The sequence below is a fragment of the Oncorhynchus nerka genome, linkage group LG12 (genome assembly GCF_034236695.1).
Source record: "Oncorhynchus nerka isolate Pitt River linkage group LG12, Oner_Uvic_2.0, whole genome shotgun sequence".
Classification (NCBI taxonomy): Eukaryota; Metazoa; Chordata; class Actinopteri; order Salmoniformes; family Salmonidae; genus Oncorhynchus; species Oncorhynchus nerka.
In genome coordinates this window covers 58,839,863-58,855,278 of record NC_088407.1, presented here as the reverse complement: position 1 = coordinate 58,855,278, position 15,416 = coordinate 58,839,863, and the positions used below count along the sequence as shown (strand labels likewise).

Here is a 15,416-nt window from a genome sequence, read left to right as displayed (position 1 = left end):
TGATTTGATTTGAGAAATGGGATGCAAACAGCAAATTTACATCTATACGCAGATGATACAGCCATACATTAACGTGCTCCTTCTCTGGTTCAGGCTGTTGAACAGCTCAAGACTGCTTTTCAGTCACTGCACTTTATGTCACTCACTTTATGGTCTCAAAATGGTCTTGAACTTACAAAAAACTAAATTCATGACCTTTACCGGAGCTGGAACTCTGCCAGAGAAGGTTAGCATTGTCACATCTGGTGGCTTATCCATTGAAAAAGTGTCATCCTACAAATACCTAGGTATTTGGTTGGAAGACAAGTTGTCTTTTAAAGTTCATGTGGATAATCTTGTGACAAACCTTAAATTGAAATTGGGTTTTTATTTTCGTAATAATGCTTGCCTCCCCCTTATGGCTAGAAATAAGCTTGTTCAGGCCACTTTTCTCTCTGTAATTGATTATGGTTACTTGTTGTATATGCATGCAACCTCCATATTACAGAGACTGGACTCTGTTAATCATGCGCTTTATTACTAATGCCAAGTCACCTTGTACTAAATGATAGGTTGGACCTCACTTTATATGCGCAGAAAGATACATTTGTATGTGTTCATCTACAAAGCCCTTTTGGGTAAACTCCCTCTTTACCTCTGTAGTCTGGTCTCCTTCACCACCAGCAGTTACCATACCCGGTCTGCTAGGTGGTTGCTACATTCACAGTATTAGGCAAAACTGCCTTCTCTTGTTGTGCACCAGAGGCATGGAATAGTCTACAATCCATGCTTCATCTAGATATGTTAGTGCCAATGAATGAATTTAAAATATTGATGGGAGACTCTTACGGAGGAGTGTAAATGCTTTTTTTTAGCCTGGATTACGTTGTGTTGTATGGTATTGTTGTATGTTTTAATTATGTAATGTACTGACTGTTGCTTCCCTCTTCCTGCCTTCTTGGCCAGGTCTCCCTTGAAAAAGAGACTCTGGGTCTCAATGGGCTTTTCCTGGTTAAATAAAGGTTAAATAAAAAAGTAATATTTTTATGTAATATTTCTCAGGCCCTGCCACATCAGATGAGTGTCAGAGCCGGTGTAGTACAATTCAATCTTAGTCCTGTATTGACGCTTTGCCTGTTTGATGGTTCGTTGGAGGGCATAGCGGGATTTCTTATAATCTTCCGGGTTAGAGTCCCACTCCTTCAAAGCGGAAGCTCCACCCTTTAGATCAGTACGGATGTTGCCTGTAATCCATGGCTTCTGGGTATGTACGTACGGTCACTGTGGGGACGACGTCATCGATGCACTTAATGATGAAGCCAGTGACAGATGTGGTGTACTCCTCAACGCCATAGGAAGAATCCCGGAACATATTCCAGTCTGTGCTAGCAAAACTCGTTACATTTTGAATGCTAAGCAGGACAGGAAAATGGTCTAATTCACATACTTATCAAGAGAACATCCCTGATCATCCCTACTGCCTCTGATCTGGCGGACTCACTAAATATAAGCTTTGTTTGTAAAGGATGTCTGAGTGTTGGATTGAACCCCTGGCTATCTGTAAATAAGAAAATGTGTCCGTCTGCTTTGCTTAATATAAGGAATTTAAAATGATTTATACGTGTACTTAAGTATATTTTAGCAATTACATGTACTTTTGATACTTAAGTATATTTAAAACCAAATACGTTTAGACTTTTACTCAAGTAGTATTTTACTGGGTGACACTTTTACTTGAGTAATTTTTATTAAGGTATCTTTACTTTTACTCAAGTAGGAGAGTTGGGTACTTTTTCCACCACTGCAAAAATGTTAATTCATTATAATCCACATATCAATTTACATTTCCTGTTGCCTCAGGATTATTTTGCTGTTGTAGCAAACTGGCTCAAATCTGACATTTGTGTCTCCAATACGGGGATCATTTGCATGGTCTATTTGCATCTGTGAAAGTCTATACCAGCATCTACTGTGCCTCGGCAAAACTATTTGCATTTCTGTATCACATAGAGTTCTGTCAAGCTTTTATACCAACTTGCTGGATGCCCAAGTCTATCTCTTCCATCGACCAAAGGCTTTCTATGTACTGAAACAAAACAACATTTCCAAACAACCAAACAAAATCCTGCTATTGTGAATATTGGAAAGGATGAAAAATGTGTCTAGATCCATTGGATTGGATTACAGAGAAACAAGTGTAAAAAGCACATTAGTCATTGCTCTATAGTCTGTCCTGACAGACTGTTGACAGAAACTGAAACTGACCAGTGCACAATGCATTTGGTTCTGGGTTTTGAGATAATTTGAATTATTAATGGATGTGATGTTAGTATGTTTGTAAAATATAAATAACCTTATTTCATTTAGAAACAATTGCATACCATTAATTTTTGTGTTCAATTAATGAAAACTGAAATGATTTAGTTTGATAAGACTATATTTTATTATAGTGTTTAAAGTTATGCCTGTGAGCCATAAGGTACAGGAGGCCCAGTGGTGAAAAGGTACCCAACTGTCATACTTGACTAAAAGTAAAGGACTCAAGTAAAAGTGAGTCACCCAGTAAAATAGTACTTGAGTAAAAGTCTAAAAGTATTTGGTTTTAAAGATACTTAAGTATCAAAAGTAAATGTAATTTAAAAGTCTAAAAGTATAAAACATTTCAAATAATTTTAAGTATATTTAAAACCAAATACTTCTAGACTTTTGCTCAAGTACTATTTTACTGGGTGACTCACTTTTACTTGAGTCCTTTTCTATTAAGGTACTGTATCTTTACTTTTACTACAGTATTACAATTGGATACTTTTTCCACCAATGTCCTGTCCTGCTAACCATTTATATTTGAATTTATTAGGGATCCCCATTAGCTGCTGTGAAGGCAGCATCTACTCTTCCTGGGGTCCAAACACAGTAACGCACTTGCAACACATTCAAAATGTAATGCATATTTTATTTTTATTTTTTATGAATGTGGTGAAGTAAAAGTAAAAGTTGTCCAAAATATACATTGTAAAGTAAAGATACCACCAAAAGCGACTTAAGTAGTACTTTAAAGTACTTTGCACCATTGAGTAGGCCTGTCAAACAACATTTTGAATTGATGTACGGTCTGTGTAAGTGCTCACTGCACGTGTCACAGGAACACAATGGATTCTCAGAGGACATGAATGTGTCTCATTTGCAAGGTAAATCTACAGAGACGTAATGTCAACAGTATATCGCCTAGTGCTCATAGTTAACTGTAACAGGAGTTAAGAGTGCTAACAAAACATTCAGCCATGACTCTCTCATCAGACGGGTAAGAATCCTTCATTGGTCTTATAATTTCTGTTTCACCATTTTGCTGATAATGACAATTATACTTTTTCTTCTAGAAAACAATATAAAAGATGAGATCTTGATAGTTGAAGAGTTTATTGCAAAACGCTATATCCACTATATCCAGAAATGTTGGCTTATGGGTACCTTCATGTGTGTAAAATATTACTGTTCTCAGATTTTTTATTCATCGATCTTAGATGTGTATGAAAATATGTTAATTTTGCAAAACTCTACAAAACATTAAGAATGCCTTCCTAATATTGAGTTAATTATTGCACTTACAGTAAGTCGCTATGGTTAAGAAAAGCATCTGCTAAATGACTCAAATGTCCAATATTACTGCCTTTTTTTCAATATTGATGTCACCAATGTATCATTTGTACATTTCTTTAAATGCAGTTATAGTAAAATGTAGTTATTTGTTATATTTTACTGCGTAAAACCTAGCAATACTGTGTATTTCTCAGAGAGTTAAGTGGATAATTAGCATTTAGCAAAAAAAACACGATTATTTGTCTCTAAAATTAAACCATCAAGTGATATATTTTAACCAAAAATATGTCTGTCATTGAACAACCCCATGCCACGATTAGATTTCTTCAATCAATAAAAGATCATTTACCAAAATTTCTGAAAATTAAAATACGGCGTTTTGGAATGAGGCTATCCAGATGTATATTAGACTGTTGTAATGAGCCTGTAATGATACATGTTTTCTTGGCTTGACAGATTAAGGCTATCAATGGAAGGGAAACTTTGGAGATTTTGTTTGACCACAGCCATTCTGCTCTGTGGCATTGGCTGCCAAAATAATTCAAGTGAACGTCGTAAGTTACGTTTCCCCTTGTAATGTAGAAAAAACACTCAAATCATTTGATTGGATGCTATATTTTTCATGCTTGTCAGCCAGAAATGCATTGCAAATTATATATTTTTCTTAAAAAGGGAACATTTCATTTAAAGGCGCTTAACTCTAATGTATTGCTGGTGCATTTAAAAAAGGGATTCATATGTACATGTTACGGGTCAAAAGTTTTAGAACACCATTCTCATTCAAGGGTTCTTCTTTATGTGGACTATTTTCTACATTGTAGAATAATAGTGAAGCCATCAACACTATTAAATAACACATATGGAATCACGTAGTAACCAACAATTGTTAAAAAATCAGAAAAAATCAGAGACTTGAGATTCTTCAAATACCCACCTTTTGCCTTGATGACAGCTTTGCACACTCTTGGCATTCTCTCAACCAACTTTATAGTTTTGATGTCTTCACTATTATTCTACAATGTAGAAAATAGTCAAATAAAGAAAAACCCTTTGATGAGTAGGTGTTGTAAAACTTTTGAACAGTAAGTGTATATATATATTTTGTACAACAAATTTCAATAGATCTTGTCCTTAAATGTATGCATTAACCGGCATTGTATTTTTAGGTTGTAAAGTACTGATAGTGAACGATGACACATATTCAGGAGTCATTAGGAATGGGAATGATTGTCCATCTCAGAATAACTTTTCAGGTACAGTATGATAACTAACTAGTTAACGGAGAGGTGAAACATTGTAAAACATATAAGCTCATGTCTGTGCCACAGCATAGGATATACACTGAGTATACCAAACATTAGGAACACCTTCGTAATGTTGAGTTGCACCCCCTTTTGCCCTCAGAACAGCCTCCGTTTGTTTGAGCATGAACTCTACAAGGTGTCGAAAGCATTCCACAGGGATGCTGGCCCATATTGACTCTAATGCTTCCCACAGTTGTGTCAAGTTGACTGGATGTCCTTTGCGGGGGTGGGCCTTTCTTAATACACACTATTGAGCATGAAAAACCCAGCAGTGTTACAGTTCTTGATACAAACCGGTGCGCCTGCCACCTACTACCATAACCCATTCAAAGGCACTTAAATATTTTCTTTTGCCCATTCATCCTCTGAATGGCACACATACACAATCATGTCTCAATTGTCTCAAGGCTTAAAAATGTAACTAGTGACATCAATAAGGGGTCATAGCTTTCACCTGGTCAGTCTACGTCATGGAAAGAGCAGGTGTCCTTAATGTTTGTATACTCAGTGTACATTGCCTTGTTTCCAGATTGGATAGGGAATTGTACCTCACAGCAGGAAATCCAGAGGCTCTGCATCATATCTACTGGAGAGAACACAACAACATCAGGTAGCCTCACTTTATGTAAAACCTTATGTAGATCTATATTACAGAGTCCAGTTATGGTTATTCAAAACATGCAAATTCATTTTATGAATACTTTGTTGTAATGCTGTATGTATCTTTAGAAAAATGTCATCCAGAATCCAACTGTACATTTGAAGTGAGGAAAGATAGCAATTCATACTTCATAACTCTGAGTGAAGATGCTGTCAACACTCAAAAGTTCCACTTGTGGTTTCCACTGAGAAAGAACATGACATGTATTCCATCACAGTTCTATCAAAATACTACAGGTAAAGTAGACATAATAGTTTTTCGTCATAACATATACTTTTATCAGACATGTTTGGATAACATAGCCAAGCTAGTGCAGCCGTTGAGGTGTAGGCTACAGCATACTTTACTTTTGGAAGGCAGTTTCATGTTTTGCATTCAATAACTGTTATATGGTGCCCTCTGCTGGTATATGCTAGATCAAACATACAAGTTCTGTATTGCAATCCTCTAGGCAGCCGACAACTACTGTTAAACTATTAGTCCTGACCTTTCAACGGTTGGTACATTTCCATTTAATTCCCATCAAAATAATACATCTACAAACACTTACACGGAATCCATAACATTAGCAATTAGGCAAAAAATGACAGTATTTATTGTGTGTTCCAGGGTCTATTCATCTGAATGTTTTTTTTATTTTATTTAACTAGGCAAGTCAGTGAAGAACAAATTCTCATTTACAATGACAGCCTAGGAACAGTGGGTTAACTGCCTTGTTCAGGGGCAGAATGACAGATTTTTACTTTTACCTTGTCAGCTCATGGATTTTGATCTTGCAACCTTTTGTTCACTAGTCCAACACTCTAACCACTAGGCTACACCCAACTGTAAATTTTGCCTGTATAAACGGATGTAAAATAATTATGCTAGTACATTTTCAGACGCATGCATGTACTGCCATTCTTAGGAGCCCATATCATATCATACATATCATACTACACTGGCTTGGATGCTCGTCAGAATATGTTGCAGGGCTTGCAAACTATTACAGACTACAAAGGGAAGCACAGCCGCGAGCTGCCCAGTGACACAAGCCTACCAGATGAGCTAAATAACCTCTATGCTGGCTTCGAGGCAAGTAACACTGAAACATACATGAGAGCATCAGCTGTTTCGGACGACTGTATGATCACTCTCTCCGTCGAGTAAGACCTTGAAACAGGTCAACATTCACAAGGCCGCAGGGCCAGACGGATTACCAGGACGTGTACTCCAAGCCTGTGCTAACCAACTTGCAAGTGTCTTCACTGACATTTTCAACCTGTCCCTCACGAGTCTGTAATACCAACATGTTTCAAGCAGACCACCATAGTCCCTGTGCCCAAGAACACTAAGGCAACCTGACTACCGACCCATAGTACTCATATCTGAAGCAACAAAGTGCTTTGAAAGGCTGGTCATGGCTCACATCAACACCATTATCCCAGAAACCCTAGACCCACTCCAATTTGCATACCGCCCCAACAGGTCCAGCTTCAACCCCCAGCTTCTACCCCCAAGCCACAAGACTCCTGAACAGCTAATCAACCTCAATTACCTCGACTAACCAGTGCCCCTGCACATTGACTCTATACCGGTACCCCCTGTATATAGCCTCGCTATTGTTATTTTACTGCTGCTCTGTAACGGCTTTCTTCCGTCGAAGGAGAGACCAAAATGCAGCGTGGTTAGTTCGATACATCTTTAATATAGAAAAAACACAAACAATACAAAAACAAGAAACGGAACGTGAAAACCTATACAGCCTATCTGGTGAAATACAAACACACTGAGACAGGAACAATCACCCACAAAACACACAGTGAAACCCAGGCTACCTAAATATGGTTCCCAATCAGAGACAACGAGAATCACCTGACTCTGATTGAGAACCGCCTCAGGCAGCCATAGCCTATGCTAGACACCCCTACTCAGCCACAATCCCAATGCCTACTAAAACCCCAATACAACAACACAATAAACCCATGTCACACCCTGGCCTGACCAAATAACTAAAGAAAACACAAAATACTAAGACCAAGGCGTGACATGCTCTAACTATTTGTTACTTTTATTTTATTTTTAATTCCTTATCTATTTTTTTTACTTAACACTTATTTGTGGTTAAGGGCTCGTAAGTAAGCATTTCACTGTAAGGTCGACACCTGTTGTATTCGGCGCATGTGACAAATAAAATTTGATTTGATTTGATATCATAAACACCAGGAGAGATCTAACTGCATAGTTTTATTTGTAAGAGTTACTATTTTGATTTCAGTATGATTTAACCATGTGCTTTTATAATTATCTGAAAGGTTATCTGATTACTCCGGTGAAGCCAGAAACCATTTGTGGAAAGATGTCAACCTATGATGCAGCTGCTTGCAGAAGTACAGTACATGCCAAACATTTATATACTGTCATAATGTTAAAATGAATCATTCTTTACTGTACTGGGGTTCTAATGAAGAAGTTCATACTAGACATTTAAATGTGGTCTGAACAAAATGCATTGTTTTTGTTTTGATTGATTTGCAGATAACACCAAAGATAAATTCATTCTTGAGATCACTGCAGAGGGACCAAATAGTTGTCTAACATGTAACAACCCTGTTAAGAAGCCGGACATGAACATAAGTTTACCCAGCGGCCCAATGGAAGGCTCAAATGGGGTCATAAGTGCTGATTTGGCATCGTAAGTTTTTAGATTTAAGAAGAACATACAGTATACAAAATATATTCAAAAGTATGGGGACAACCTTTCAAATTAGTGGTTTCGGCTATTTCAGCCACACTTGTGTATAAAGTGTATAAAATCAAGCACACAACCATGCAATCTTCATAGACAAACAATGGCAGTAGAATGGCCTTACTGAAGAGCTCAGTTACTTTCAACGTGGCACTGTCATAGGATACCAGCTTTCCAAAAAGTCAGTTTGTCAAATTAATGCCCTTCTAGAGCTGCCTATAAGTGCTGTTATTGTGAAGCCAAAAAGTGGTATGCCACACAAGCTCACAGAACTGGACTGCCGAGTGCTGAAGAGCGTAGCGCACAACAATCGTCTGTCCTCAGTTGCGACTCTTACTACTGAGTTCCAAACTGCCTGTGGAAGCACAAGAACTGTTCTCCGGAAATTTCATGAAATGGGATTCCATGGCTGAGCAGCCGCACACAAGCCTAAGATCACCATGCTCAATGCCAAGCCTTGGCTGGAGTGGTGTAAAAGTTGCCGCCAATGGACTCGGGAGCAGTGGAAACACGTTTTCTGGAGAGATGAATCACTCGTCACCATCTGGCAGTCTGACGGACGAATCTGGGTTTGATGCCAGGAGAACAGTAAACTTCGGTGGAGGAGGAATAATGGTCTGGGGCTGTATTTCATGGTTCGGTCTAGGCCCCTTAGTTCCAGTGAAGGGAAATCTTAACGCCACAACACAATGACATTCTAGACGATTCTGTGCTTCCAACTTTGTGGCAACAGTTTGGGGAAGGCCCTTTCCTGTTTCAACATGACAATGCCCCCGTTCACAAGGCAAGGTCCACACCAAAAAACTTGACGGGCCTGCACAGAGCCGTGATCTCAACACCATCAAACACCTTTGGGATGAATTGGAACGCCAACTGCGAGCCAGGCATAATTGCCCAACATCAGTGTCCGACCTCACTAATGCTTTTGTGACGGAATGGAAGCAAGTCCACGCAGCAATGTTCCAACAACTATTGGGAAGCTCTCCCAGATGAATGGATGCTGTTATAGCAGCAAAGGGGGATCAACTCCATATTAATGCCCATGATTTTGGAATGAGATGTTCGACGAGCAGGTGTCCGCATACATTTGGTCATGTAGGGTATTAATACAGTAACACGAATAGTTTATGTGGCAACAAACATCTTCTAGTGGAGCTGGTGTAATGGTGGTGATAATAATCATGTTTGTTTTAGGGGATTTTATGTTTAGGGTTTTATGTTCATCACAGCTAAGTCTAGAGCATGGCAAACTCTCATCTATATTTCCCACGTTCTCTCACTATGACAGTGAGGCTATGAAAAATCTCTCCTCGTTGACTGAGCTGATGGGAAACGCCAGCACTGCAGCCATTTCAATGGGCAAGGTTAAAGGACTCCTTAGTAAACTTCATAAAGACGACCCCAAGGATATCAACTTTGGTTTTTCCCCTGACAAAGATATGAGTGTAAGTACAGTAACTTGATCACTAGGTAGAACAATGATTATTAATAGTCTGTTAACTTATTATGAAAGTAACGGTTTTATTCTTAAACTAAATACAGAGAACTGTACACATATTGATGAAGATTGAAATTATTATTATTTTCCTTTGTAGATTGTTGAAAGCAAGTATGCTCTGAAGAAATATTTCAATCGATCTGTGCGTGTGTCCAAAGAAGCCTATGACATGGCACTCAATAAGAGTGGAACTTTTGTCGGGGTTCTTGTCTTTCCCAGCATGTCCCAGGTAAACCTACAAATGACTTTGACTAAAAGTTACTTTTTAAAAGCAGTATTTTGATATACTGTATTGTTAAGCATACGAGGTAACATGATTAGTGACAGGTTACGTTACACTTTATCCTTCCAACATGTCATCTCCTCGCTCTTTCTAGGATGAAAAGAAGAGCATCGTTCTAAACGGTGAGGTAGTTGGAATAGAAATTGGAGCCCACATAGCTAATCTCACAGACACCATTGATATTGAGTACAGAAATGTTGATAAGGTAAGAGAGAAATTGTATCATGTTACAGGAACATATTTTGATTAGTAAGGCTATGCATGAAATAATTATGGAGATGCATAAATTATATGTTTTACACAGGTGGGATTCAATGTCTTTTGTAATTCGTGGAATGGCAAAGGTACTTCTCTTTCTTTCTGTACATTTTCAAACCCTTTGGTTCTTTTAATTTATAGAACTTGAATCATTTAAAAGCCAAATATTCAACAACTTCCAACAGAGAGGATTGTGGGATTTTTTTCTCTTTTAGGAAAACTACCCAATTGGACCACAGATGGTTGTCAAACCTTGGAGAGCAACAACAGCATAACGTGCCAATGCACTCATTTATCATTTTTTGCTATACTAATGGTGAGACATCCTCTCCATCATCTCCTGTTTGAAGTTATGTTTCTGTGTCACTTTTAATCACATCCATAAGCTTATCCACTTGCTCACTTGCTCTTCATTTTTGTGATCATACACAGTCACCTCCACCAAAGAACATCAGTGCCTCAGATGTGGCATCTCTAACCTACATTAGCTACATCGGCTGTGGACTGTCTATGTTCTTCTTGGGAACGGCTCTCTTCATGCAGTTTGTGATAAGGTATTTTTCATTATTCAACACAACACCGTACAGTGTGAGTATGATGACCAGTAGAGCTCTATAGCAGGCTGGCCATGACGAGTTAACTGAGAATATTGACGTTGAAACAACAAACTTTTTTTCACTTCTGGTTTCACAGCAAAACCAAATCTAGCCAAGCAACCAAGATCCTTGTCCACCTCTTCTTGGCTATGTTTTTCCTGAACCTGACCTTTCTGACCAACGAGACCATTGCAGCCATGGGGAGCTATGTTGCATGTGTCATCATAGCAGCAGTCATGCACTACTCCATGTTGTCCACCTTCACCTGGTTCCTCATTGAGGCGGTCCACTTGTTCCTGCAGCTAAAGAAACGCACCGCGAACATCAAACATTATATGCTGAAAGTTTACGTTGTGGGATGGGGTGAGAACAGAGTCATATTAGGGTGTATTAGAATGCTGCTCAATGTACATTACTGATTGACACAACAATCTTAATTGAATCACTGTTGTCACAGAGAACTGTCCTGCAAAGCAGGAAATGCAAACTTGCAGTGTATTCAAGGTTTAAAAAGGCTTTTAAAATGTGTAATTTCCACTTAAAAATGACAGACTTGATTTTCCACAACGAAAAATGTATCAACCCCTACAGTACTTGTCCATTTATTATAATCCACATATTTCACATTTCCTGTTGCTGCAGGGTTATTTTCCTACTGTGAGAAACTATTCAAATTCAAATCAAATTTGCCTACAGTATTATCTCCTCTGATTGCACAAAATCATACCAGTTGCAACAGGCATCTGGCATCAACCTAGTGTGAATGTTTCTCATTTTCTCCAGTCCTTCCAGCTCTAGTGGTCATCGTCCTTCTGGGACTGCAAAAATATACATTAATGTCCATACAAACAGATGATGGGAAATCAGTGAAAATGTAAGTGGAAATGTGACTTTTGGAATTGTCTGTTCTTTGCCCTAATGAGATGACAATCACAAACCATTTACCTGACTTGACTAGTTAAATACATTTCCCTTGTACAGGTGCTGGATCACTGACATCTACATCCATTATGGAGTCAACATCGGCTATTACGCCCTGGTGTTTGTCTGGACTTTGACCAACTTCATCATTGTCGTGAGACAGATCTTGATCCTGAGGAAGACCAATGTAGGCAAGTGCCAGAACGACCCAGCGTCCAAGAACACCCTGACCATCCTGGGGCTCCTATTCCTGCTGGGCCTCACCTGGGGCTTTGCCTTCTTCAGCTACGGACCCATGGTTATCCCATCTTACTACATCTTCAGCATCCTCAACTCCTTCCAGGGTAGGCATCACTCAAAAATGACTGCTGTTTTGTGTGTGGTTGTCCATGTGCATTATCATGGGGCCAGGACCTTTTGCCTAACCATGTGACTTGACCAGGTTAAACTTCCAGATCTAGAGATTTTCCTGGTGAGGTCATGAGGCCATGGGGAACTCCTGACCATAGATGTGTATCATAGTTTATGTCGCATAGTGTATGTCTATTCCAGGACTGATAGTGACTGAGCTTCCATCTTCCTCTAGGCTTCTTCCTGTTCCTCTACTACTACAACACCAACAAGATTGTTGGTGATGACAGGAACTCTGTATTCACCAACCAGAGCACCTCTACTTTTTCAAACATCTATGACGACTCTCCCGTTCACAAGAAGTAGCTAAGATTGGGGCCGATGGTGTATCTTACTACACTAGGTTTATAATTGCAATACACTAAGCACAAAATGTTTTGAAGATGTTTAATACTCTATTTAATAAATAGAAAAGTATGCTTATCTTTGTTAAATGTCTGTAATATATGTATTTATATAGTCAAAAGTTTTAGAACGCCCACTCAATCAAGGGTTTTTCTTTACTTGTACTATTTTCTACATTGTAGAATAATAGTGAAGACATCAAAACTATGAAATAACACATATGGAATCATGTAGTAACCAAAAAAGTGTTAAACAAATAAAATATATTTTATATTTGAGATTCTTCAAAGCAGCCACTCTTTGTCTTGAGGACAGCTTTGCACACTCTTGACATTCTCACAGCCAGATTCACCTGGAATGCTTTTCCAATAGCCTTGAAGGAGTTCCCACATATGCTGAGCACTTGTTGGCTGCTTTTCAGTCACTATGCGGTCCGGCTCATCCCAAACCATCTCAATTTGGTTGAGGTCGGGGAATTGTGGAGGCCAGGTCATATGATGCAGCACTCCATCACTCTCCTTCTTGGTAAAATAACCATTGTACAGCCTGGAGGTGTGTTGGGTCATTGTCCTGTTGAAAAACAAATGATAGTCGCACTAAGCGCAAACCAGATGGGAAGGCCTATCGCTGCAGAATGCTGTGGTAGCCATGTTGGTTAAGTGTGCCTTGAATTCTAAATAAATCACAGACAGTGTCACCAGCAAAGAACCCCCACACCATAATACCTCCTCCTCCATGCTTTACGTGGGAAATACACATGCGGAGATCATCCGTTCACCCACATCGCGTTTCATAAAGATACGACGGTTGGAACCAAAAATCTCAAATGTGGACTCCAAACCAAATTAAATATTTCCAGCTGTCTAATGTCAATTTCTTGACCGGAGCAAGTCTCTTTTTCTTATTGGTGTCCTTTAGTAGTGGTTTCTATGCAGCAATTCGACCATAAAGGCGTGATTCACACTGTCTCCTCTGAACAGTTGATGTTGAGATGTGTCTGTTACTTGAACTCTGTGAAGCATTTATTTGGGCTGCAATTTCTGAGGCTGGTAACTCTAATGAACTTATCCTCTGCAGCAGAGGTAACTCTGGGTCTTCCGTTCCTGTTACGTTCCTCATGAGAGCCAGTTTCATCGTAGTGCTTGATGGTTTTTGAGACTGCACTTGAAGAAACGTTCAGTTCTTGAAATTTACATATTGACTGATCTTCATGTCTTAAAGTAATTTCTCTTTGCTTATTTGAGCTGTTCTTGCCATAATATGGACTTGGTATTTTACCAAATAGGGCTATCTTATGTATACCAATCCTACCTTGTCACAACACAACTGATTGGCTCAAACGCATTAAAAAGGAAAGAAATTCCACAAATTAACTTTTAAGAAGGCACAACTGTTAATTGAAATGCATTCCAGGTGACTACCTCATGAAGCTGGTTGAGAGAATGCCAAGAGTGTGCAAAGCTCTCATCAAAGCAAAGGGTGGCTACTTTGAAGGATCGCAAATATAAAATATATTTTGATTTGTTTAACACTTTTTTGGTTACTACATGATTCCATATGTGTTATTTCATAGTTTTGATGTTTTCGCTATTATTCTACAATGTAGAAAATAGTCATAACTAAGAAAAACCCTTGAATGAGTAGGTGTTCTAAAACTTTTGACCGGTAGTGTATATACATATTTAAAATTATATCAATATTAATGTTGTTGCTACAGTATAGAAGGTTAACAAAATAATTTAGATTAAAGGTAAATGAAATACATTTTTCAACTTTAAATGTATCCTCTCCAGCACCACCCCAACATCAACATATGTGAAAATAGCACATTTCTATGTTTTCTACTAAAAGGATAAGTGTTTCCGATAAACATCATCAACCAATTAGTAGACAATTAGTAGACAATGCCTACTCATAATTGCTTAAAATTACATGATGCACACCGATGATGTCATTAAAAACACGTATCTTCTTCTATCTTATTTACTACAACACATAGAATTGCGCCATTTTCACATACAGTATGTTGATGTTGGGGTGGTGCTGGAGATGATGAATATGAAGTTGACGTTTTTTTAAATGTCCCTTCAAGGTAATGAAATCTTAATACTGTATAGTAAATCAGTTTGACACAAGGGGTCAGTCTTGTCCAACTTTATATCTTAATATAATGTGAGAGCTCATCAGTTACGTCTCTCTCTGTCTCTCTCTCGCACTCTCTCTGTATCGATCTAGACTGTTTTATACAAGTAGTATAAAACAGTATAGCAGCCTAAATAAATAGTAATAATAAATAATAACAGCAGTGGTGAATGTGTGTGTGTGTCCTCTCTGACTGTGTAAAACATTGAGGAAAGGCAGTGATTCACTCTGACTACGCTAAAGGAGAGACATTCAAAACCAAGGCATGGTTCAATCACTTTTTTAATAAACAACAGTAAGGACATCAAGAAGAAAATGACCCTTCTATAAGTGATGTGGTTGACAAGTGGTCACCACACACCAAAAGGAGGAACATGCAGTTTCACAGAGGAGGAAAAGGCCTTTCAGTAACTGCGGGGATAATGTACTTCTGGGGGCTGCGCTATCGCTTTTGCGTGCCTGGAGAAAATTACCCAGTGCCTAGAGAGAGCAGTATCCACTGAGTGGGGGTCTTAGCAGTCTAACCAGGAATTATCTCATGGTTACCTATAGTGATTAGCAGCCTGAAGGCAAGTCAAATTTCTCCTCAGTTTGTCTGCATTCCTGTAAGATCAGAGTGTGCAGTAACTTTGATATTATGTTAAGTATAGACAGACAAACTTGGTTCAGTGGTACAAAGCAAAAAGGAAGAAT

At 38.6% G+C, this 15,416-nt stretch overlaps 1 protein-coding gene across 2 annotated transcripts; it reads left to right on the top strand.

The window, feature by feature from the left end:
* Positions 1–3,216: 3,216 nt before the first annotated feature.
* Positions 3,217–14,894, top strand: LOC115138959 (adhesion G-protein coupled receptor G5-like). 2 transcript variants are annotated; one of them, XM_029676140.2, is made up of 17 exons: positions 3,217–3,280; positions 4,033–4,130; positions 4,743–4,829; positions 5,410–5,490; positions 5,610–5,777; positions 7,836–7,910; positions 8,059–8,215; positions 9,558–9,714; positions 9,865–9,996; positions 10,145–10,255; positions 10,355–10,394; positions 10,524–10,624; positions 10,741–10,862; positions 11,002–11,267; positions 11,688–11,778; positions 11,886–12,169; positions 12,412–14,894. In XM_029676140.2, the coding sequence occupies exons 1-17, from the start codon at positions 3,261–3,263 to the stop codon at positions 12,540–12,542; spliced, it is 2,121 nt and encodes a 706-aa protein (XP_029532000.1). In that variant the 5' UTR covers positions 3,217–3,260; the 3' UTR covers positions 12,543–14,894. The 2 variants fall into 2 exon arrangements, with proteins under 2 accessions (XP_029532000.1, XP_029532001.1); XM_029676141.2 differs by lacking the exon at positions 5,610–5,777.
* The last annotated feature ends 522 nt before the right edge of the window (positions 14,895–15,416 follow it).